This window comes from Engraulis encrasicolus, chromosome 18 (genome assembly GCF_034702125.1).
Source record: "Engraulis encrasicolus isolate BLACKSEA-1 chromosome 18, IST_EnEncr_1.0, whole genome shotgun sequence".
Taxonomy (NCBI): domain Eukaryota; kingdom Metazoa; phylum Chordata; class Actinopteri; order Clupeiformes; family Engraulidae; genus Engraulis; species Engraulis encrasicolus.
In genome coordinates this window covers 42671791-42679877 of record NC_085874.1, presented here as the reverse complement: position 1 = coordinate 42679877, position 8087 = coordinate 42671791, and the positions used below count along the sequence as shown (strand labels likewise).

Here is an 8087-nt window from a genome sequence, read left to right as displayed (position 1 = left end):
TCAGCAACTCTCAAAGACAAACAGAGGAGCAAAAGTATTGACGTTAGAATGTTCGCACAGAATTACACATAATTGACCAAATGAAGGGTATGAATGGGCCTTTAGGTGCAAATGAAAGTATTATTGTACTCCCTGTGAATTGTAATAATCCCCATATTATGCAGCGATAAATAGGTTTAGCAATTAGGCATGTACAGAGTAAGTACACCATATTAAATGTCACAATTATGTAGATTGAAAAACAGGTTAGTGAAATATGATCTGACGTTACCAATATCTGATATGATCACGTCCATATTCAAATGGGGAGGTCTTGCTTTCAGAGGAATAAAAAAAGTTGTTAAACATTACAATTTACAATTACAATAAAATTACCCATAAAACAAAGTACAACGACACTTTTTTTGCAACAAATGGACTCAGAGAGAAGAGAACAGATAGGCCAGAGATAGGCGAGGTGACAGCAGTCAGAAAGAGTCCAGAGACCAATAGTCTCAATGGGAATCATGATTCGGCCATCTTTGGCCACAATGAGCAACATCATCACTATAGAAGAAAACGCCAGATAAACAGAAAACCATCAGATGGAAAATCAATAAAACAAACAAACAGGCACACAAACAATCCAGCACATAAATAAATAAATATTTTGAGATAAATAAAGGAAAAAAACAATTTTGTCTTTTTTGAGAGAGAGAGAGAGAGAGAGAGAGAGAGAGAGCGAGAGAGAGAAATAAGAGAGAAAAAAAACAACATAACCATCAAAACCTGAAACAATTAAACAAATCCCAATAAAATAAAATGAAATGCAGTTCCACTCCTCCAGCAGTGGAGCTGTCAGTGGCTCGTCACCCAGTCCCAACAGGAAACACGTGTCATCCACAGGGAGTCTGAACTATCCAGCCTTCAAGGTACTATTACAGTAGCCTCGCGCACCATCCTACGTACTTCCGCCAAGACACTTGGCTCCGCACTACGTCTGGTACCTGTCTTCTGTGGAGCGATGTTGACCGGTAGGATTTTCGCCGGTGTTCTGACAAACGGTCCTACATTGGAATTTTATCCTACGGTAGGATGTTCTGTCAGACATGTCTGTTAAACGGTCCTACATCGCCATAGATAGACGTCAGACATGTTTGTTCAACAACTTTATAAGTTAAATCCTGATTTTTCCGAAAATGCCCTTCCTGCTTCCTGCAATCGCGTCAGATCAAACAAAGTCCAGACCATATATACGAAATGGAAATGGTAGTATTATGGGATGGTCAGGACCAGGCTACTGTTACAGTAGCCTGATTACCATGTCCTGATTACCACTTTCAAATCTCTTCGAGACTTGGTCTGACCAAGAGCGTAACAACTAACATTCTCAAACGGCATGGTTGACCCACCTCCCTTGGTTTGCTGCTGGTCGAGGGCAGAATAGGCTGAGCCAAAGTTTAAACCAAACGTTTTCTTAGTCCCAATAGGAACGTCTCTGCTTAAACCATGTCACTGCCTGAAACACGCTTCTACCCAGGGCCGTTGGAGATGCTCAAAGTTGATTGGTTCCCGACAAAGTGGGTGGAGTTCCCCAGTCTGGCGGAGCTTAGAATGTACCTGAACAAGCTCTTTGCCTGAGTAGTGTAGCAGAGTCCAAGGTGTTGTGTCATTACGAGGGCGGAGCCAGAGTACTGTTACAGTACACCAGGGATGTCAAACAAGCTAGTGTCATGATGACCAGAGTCATTTTATTTGGCCCGCGAGGTCATTCTAAATGTGTATTATACTTTGTAGTTGGCCAACATAGGGGTATGCCACTATTTTGGGACTTAATGCAGTTAAAATCGTTGGCCTGGGTTTATAAAGGTGATACAAGCTAAGCTAAGCTAGTGAAAGTCAATGCATCCATGTAGCATGCTACATGCTATAGTGATCCATTGCCTTTCACTAGCTTAGCTACATACTCCCTCTTTTAACTTGTCTTAAAGCTAGACAACATTTAACATGAAAAATAAGACACTTTACCACCTTTATAAACCCTGGCCAACGATTTTAACTGTATTAAGCCCCAAAATAGTGGCATACCCCTTTAATACAAGTGAGCCCTGACTAATAACATCTCACACTCACATACCACAGAATATGTGCAGCGCAGGCACTTTTGATCTACCATATACAGGGTTTGGGCAAAATAATGGAAACACCTGTCATTTAAGAGTGGAAAGTTTCATGGCTCAAGTGGACCAGCCTGTTGACCAATCTTCATTAATTGCACATTGCACCAGTGTGAAGATTCAATTAGCAAGGTAAGAGTACAGTTTTGCTCATTTTTTTGCAATGCACACAACACTATGGGTTACATATCAGAGTTCAAAAAGGAGAAATTCTTGGTGCGCATGTAACTATTGCATCTTTGACCGTGACAGCAAGTCTTTTGTGATGTATCAAGAGCCACGGTAATGTCTGCATTCCACCAAGAAGGATGAACCACATCCAACAGGATTAACTGTGGACGCAAGAGGAAGTTTCCCACTCTAAAATGACCGGTGTTTCCATTATTTTGTCTAACCCCTGTACAGTGTAATAGGAGTGAGAGTTTGTGAAATTTGCTTTTGAGTATGTGCACGCATACACAATTTAGGCCCATTTTTCTTTGAAATTGAGTTTCATTTGATTCATTTGATCAATTGAGTTGATCCAGATTTTGATTTTGGCCATCAGTCAGTTTGAGTTTGACACCCCCTGCAGGACACTTCTGGGTAGTGGCCTGACCTGGCATTCACACAGGCACAGACCGTCAACTGATCCCATTGACTTGCATGGGCGGACGCAAAATGGCTCCATTGCCTCCGACAAAAGTTCTGAATTTTCAACTTGACGGTTGGGGTATATCCATAGACATCATATAGCATATCTATATGATGTCTATGGGTATATTCATCAGCTAACTAGACCATGTGTATGAATGACACACAAGAGAAGACCACCCCCAGGGGGCGCTGTGGCGCAGCGGCGCAGTATGCTAAGCCCCCCACATTTGGGCTTGCATGCCCATGGGGACCCCGGTTCAAGTCCAGTCAGGGTCATTTCCCAGCCCTACCCCAAATCTCTCTCCAGCTCATTTCCTGTGTCCTCTCTCACTGTCCTATCATAATAAAGGCCCCAAAAGCCCCCAAAACACATATATATAAAAAAAGACCACCCCCATTTTGCCAAACACGACCACCGTCAACGGAGGGTGCCAGTGTGAATGAGGCTTGTGAGCAGACCCCGTAGTAGTGAACTCACAGTTACACTTTACTTGGCGCCGGCGTCATCCGCCTGACATAACAGTGCCATAACAGTGTCATAATAGTGTCATGAACAAGTCATAAACAATGCCAATGGCATAATCGTTGACATTGTTAGGCCTGTCTTTGTCATACCTGAATTTCTGTTTAAAGACAAAGTCATACAATGTTTATGACATTGACATAATGTTTATGACACATTCATGACTGTATTATGACAATGTTATGACACTGTTATCTCATACGTATGACGCCGGCGTCAAATAAAGTGTACCGAACTCACTGACCCCCCTGGAGCTATACATACAGGGTTTGGACAAAATAACTGAGACACCTGTCATTTTAGTATGGGAAGTTTCATGGCTCAAGTGGACCAGCCTGTTGGCCAATCTTCATTAATGGCACATTGCACCAGTAAAGCGAAGGGTGAAGGGTCAATTAGCAGGGTAAGAGCAGTTTTGCTCAACATTTCGCAATGCACATAACATTATGGGTGACATGTCAGAGTTCAAAAAGGAGAAATTCTTGGTACGTGTGTAACTGTTGCTTCTTTGACAGAGACAGCAAGTCTTTGTGATGTATCAAGAGCCAGAGTATCCAAGGTAATGTCTGCATACCACCAAGAGGAATGAACCACATCCAACAGGATTAACTGTGGACGCAAGAGGAACTAAATGACACTAAAATGACAGGTGTCTCAGTTATTTTGTGCAACCCCTGTATATCCCTTTATATACAGCACATACATATTCCATTAGGTCACACTTCATTTCACTGCACCTGTTGCTTTAATCAGGTACAATGTAGAAAAGCCATTAACAACATGTAACATCACATGTAAAATAAAATAAAATGTTAAGAATGTTATTATTTTAAAGTGTCCAGCTTCCTGCAAGAGGCTTGTGCTTTCAAAACCATAGTCTCTGAGGTGAGTCAGAATGACAGGCCAGAGGAAAGGGTGGGGGATGAGAAGGGTGGGGGACGAGAAGGGTGGGGGATGAGTTTGAGGAAGGGTGGGGGACGAGAAGGGTGGGGGTTGAGTTTGAGGAAGGGTGGGGGACGAGAAGGGTGGGGGTTGAGTTTGAGGAAGGGTGGGGGACGAGAAGGGTGGGAGAGGAGAAGAGAGGGGGATGAGAAGGGAGGGGGATGAGTTTGAGGAAGGGTGGGGGACGAGAAGGGTGGGGGATGAGTTTGAGGAAGGGTGGGGGACGAGAAGGGTGGGGGTTGAGTTTGGGGGAGGGTGGGGGACGAGAAGGGTGGGAGATGAGAAGGGTGGGGGATGAGTTTGGGTTTCTATCTGATAGAGAAAAATGGCAGGGGATGCACTGCAACCCTGCACTCTGCACACACACACGCACGCACACACACACGCACACACACGCACGCAACCATGCACGCACGCACACACACACACACCACACCACGAACCACACACGCGCACACAAACACACACTCTCTCCAAGATGCACTGTATGTATGAACTGTATGTTTGCAAGTACAACTTGTACATGTGTGCACAGTAAGTAGTCTGATATTTTCTGTGCACGAGCATGTGCACGAGCATATGCACGCACGCGCGCACACACACACGCACACACAACTTGCATACAACACACATGGAACATGGCTCAAGGAATTAAAAAATCAAATAATCATCAGGACACACACAGTGCCACACACAAACCAATGTACACACTACACACACACACACATGCACACACACACACACACACACACACAGCTGCCTCAAAACCCTGCGTCCTCCTCCAGACATCTCCTGGAAAGCACCAGCTGCCTCCTAGGTCCACTGAGGTGGGGCACCCCCCCCATACTCACATCCAACGCCCCCCCTAAACCCCCTCCTCCACCTCCTAACCCCCCTAACCCGCCTCCTAATGCCCCCATCGCTCCAGCTCCAGCACCCCCTCCATGGGGCCCATCCAGCCGGGGCGTGGAGCTGTAGCAGGGTCCCAGACGTCCCACCAGCGCCCCCCCGGCCCCAGCCCCGGCACCAACACCACCGCCGAGGTGGCCCCCGCTGCGGTCGCTCCCCACGGGGCTGCTGAGCTCGGCCAGGCTCTCGGCGCCGAAGCCGAAGCCGAACGCGGTGGTGCCGTCCCGGTCCAGCCGTGGGTTGCTGGCGCTGCTGGGCGACTGCGGGTCGGCGCTGAAGTAGAGCGTGGAGCTGGACTCGGTCGGGCAGAACTGCGGCTCGGGGCTGTCGCCCAGCACCGACTTGCCCTCGGGCGAGCTGCGCTTGCCGCAATCCGAGCCCGGCGACTCCAGCGGGCTCTCCATCGGAAGGCTCTCCTCCTCCTCCTCCTCCTCCTCCTCTTCGTTGCCGCTGCGACCTTTGACCCCTCCGACGCTGCTGCTGTTGTCGGTGCGCGAGCTGGGCTCGTCCTCGCTGGCGCTCTGGAACTCGTCCTTGCAGTCCGACAGCGGCGCCAGAGCCTCCTCCTCCTCCTCCCCCTCCTCCTCATCCCCCTCTCCCCTCTGTCCTCCCCCACCTCTGCCCTTCGCCAGCATCCCCTCGTTGTCCAGTCCCCCACCGACACCCCCATTGTGACCCCCCCCGCCCCTCCCAGGTGACCCGGGCCCCCCCAGCATGGCCGCCAGCCCCCCCACCCCGTAGGCCCGGTTGATGTGGCCCGTGTCCCCTGTCTTGAGGGCCAGGCGTATCAGGAGCCAGTGGTGGTGCTGGCACCCCCCCGCTCCTCCACCTCCACCACCACCTCCACCGCCCATACCTCCGCCAGCGCCCCCGCCTTTGCCTCCCGCCGCCAGGCAGCCGGCCGGGGGCTCCAGCAGCGAGCCAGCCATGCCGGAGAGGGAGAAGCTGGGGTGCGAGGAGGAGCCCAGGTGCAGGTTCACGGAGGACGGAGGGCCGGGGAGGCTCTTGTCGCCCCCTAGGGAGAAGGAGGACTCGCCGCGCTCCAGGTCCAGGCAGGTGCTGCCCATGTGACTGCTGCCCCCGCCGCCGGCGTGGTGGTGCAGGCCCAGCGAGATCTCAGTGGACTTGGGGTGCAGGAAGCGGTAGTAGAGGACCAGAGACGTCAAGCCTGGAGGAGGAGAGGAGAGGAGGAGGAGAGGAGAGGAGAGGAGAGAGGAGGACAGGAGAGGAGAGGGGAGACGAGAGAAGAGGAGGAGGAGAGAGAGGACAGGAGAGGAGAGGAGAGAGGAGTGAATAGAGGGGAGAAGAGGACAGGAGAGGAGAGGAGAGGAGAGGAGAGGAGAGGGGGGAACAGGAGGAGGAGAGGAGAGAGAAGAGAGGGGAGAAGAGGACAGGATAGGAAAAGAGAGGAGGGGAGGGGGAGAGAAGAGGAGAGAGGAGAGCAGAGGAGAGGACAGGAGAGTGGAGGAGGAGAAGAGAGGAGAGGAGAAGGAGAGGAGAGAAGAGAGGAGAGGAGAGGAGGAGGAGAGAAGCAGGGGACAGGAGCGGAGAGGAAAGAGGAGAGAAGAGAGGAGAGGAGGAGGAGAGAGGAGAGGAGAGGAGAGGAAAGGGGGAGAGGATAAGAGGAGAGAAGAGAGGAGGATAGAAGAGAGGAGAGGCAAGGGGAAGGGAGGAGACGAGACGAGGAGGAGAGGCAAGGCGAGGAGAGGAGAGGAGGAAGTGGAGGAGAAGAAAGAATGAGGGGAGGGGAGTGGAGAGAAAAAGAGGAGGAAGAGAGGAGAGAGGAGAGGAAAAGAGAAGAGGAGGAGGAGAGGAGAGGAGAGGAGGAGGAGAAAAGAGAGGCAAGGCAAAGAGAGGAAAGGAAAAGTGGAGAGGAGACGAGATGAGATGAGATCAGAGGAGGAGAGGAGAGGTGGAGGAGAGGAGGGGGAGAAGTATTATTTTCATCTTGGGTTACTGTATGTTTATTTGTGAAACACCTTTCCTTTAGAATACAGTAAATAAACCAACTCTATTACTCTACTACTCTAGCATTACTTTACTCCTCTACTACTCATTTCTGGTCATGTTAATCTTGTCTACCTCAACTAACAGAGTATGTTTTTTGCACATTTGTCTACCCCAACTCCAGAATATGTTTCTGCACATTTGCCTTTTTAATTCTCTGTAGTCTTTATATTTTTCCCTCCCTGACTATTACCTGTGTTACATGTGTCTTGAAATGTTCATGTGGGCATTATGTGTATTTATGTAAGATACTTGACACCTTAATTTCCCCCCGGGGATCAATAAAGTTACTCTACTCTACTCTACTCTCTACTCTACTCTACTCTACTCTACTCTACTGAGGGCATGGCAGAATAGATGTCACAAACAGTGTTTCCAGATGTGTCTGACCGAATTCCGCCAAGAAGGTTCTCAAAAACCGCCAAAATGTGCTAAATTCTGCCCAATTTGAACAAATTACATTGATTTCTATGGGACTAAAAAGGCAGAAAAAACGGCCAAATGGCCAATTTTTCCCCTTTTTACCCGCAGACTGCCATCCTAAAGTAGCCCAATTGGGCGGGTAACACTGGTCACAAAAGTTTTTGCTGGTTGACCCCATTTCCAGACTTCTGAAACCCTCATGGCCTTCTTCCCTCTCACAACGGTGCTGTCAAAAGAAAGCTGAAACTTACACCTTTCCCTGAGGAACTAAACCAATTCTCTGGCCTAAATTGTGGCGTTACCTAGTAATGTCTTTAACTCAGAAGAAGACGCACTGCATGTATTTTTCAAAAAAGAGGTACCACTGCACTTGATCGCAGCATCATGGTGCATGGCGAGAAACTACAACATTGTTCAAGAATTTAATTAGTTATAGATCCACTACTTGGTTTTAGGCAACATGTTACGTGAATAAAATGGAAGGAAAGGAA

General features: G+C 48.9%; 1 protein-coding gene across 1 annotated transcript in view; it reads right to left on the bottom strand.

Annotated features, from left to right (window-relative positions):
* Window positions 1-5018: 5018 nt before the first annotated feature.
* Window positions 5019-8087, bottom strand: part of xkr5a (XK related 5a) — a 20554-nt gene continuing 17485 nt past the window's right edge. The window contains exons 7-10 of the mRNA XM_063222196.1: window positions 6041-6334; window positions 5886-5989; window positions 5687-5804; window positions 5019-5623 (exon numbers count right to left, since the gene is read on the bottom strand). Of these exons, the coding sequence (XP_063078266.1) occupies window positions 5019-5623; window positions 5687-5804; window positions 5886-5989; window positions 6041-6334 (1121 nt within the window). The remainder of the gene's footprint in view (window positions 5624-5686; window positions 5805-5885; window positions 5990-6040; window positions 6335-8087) is intronic.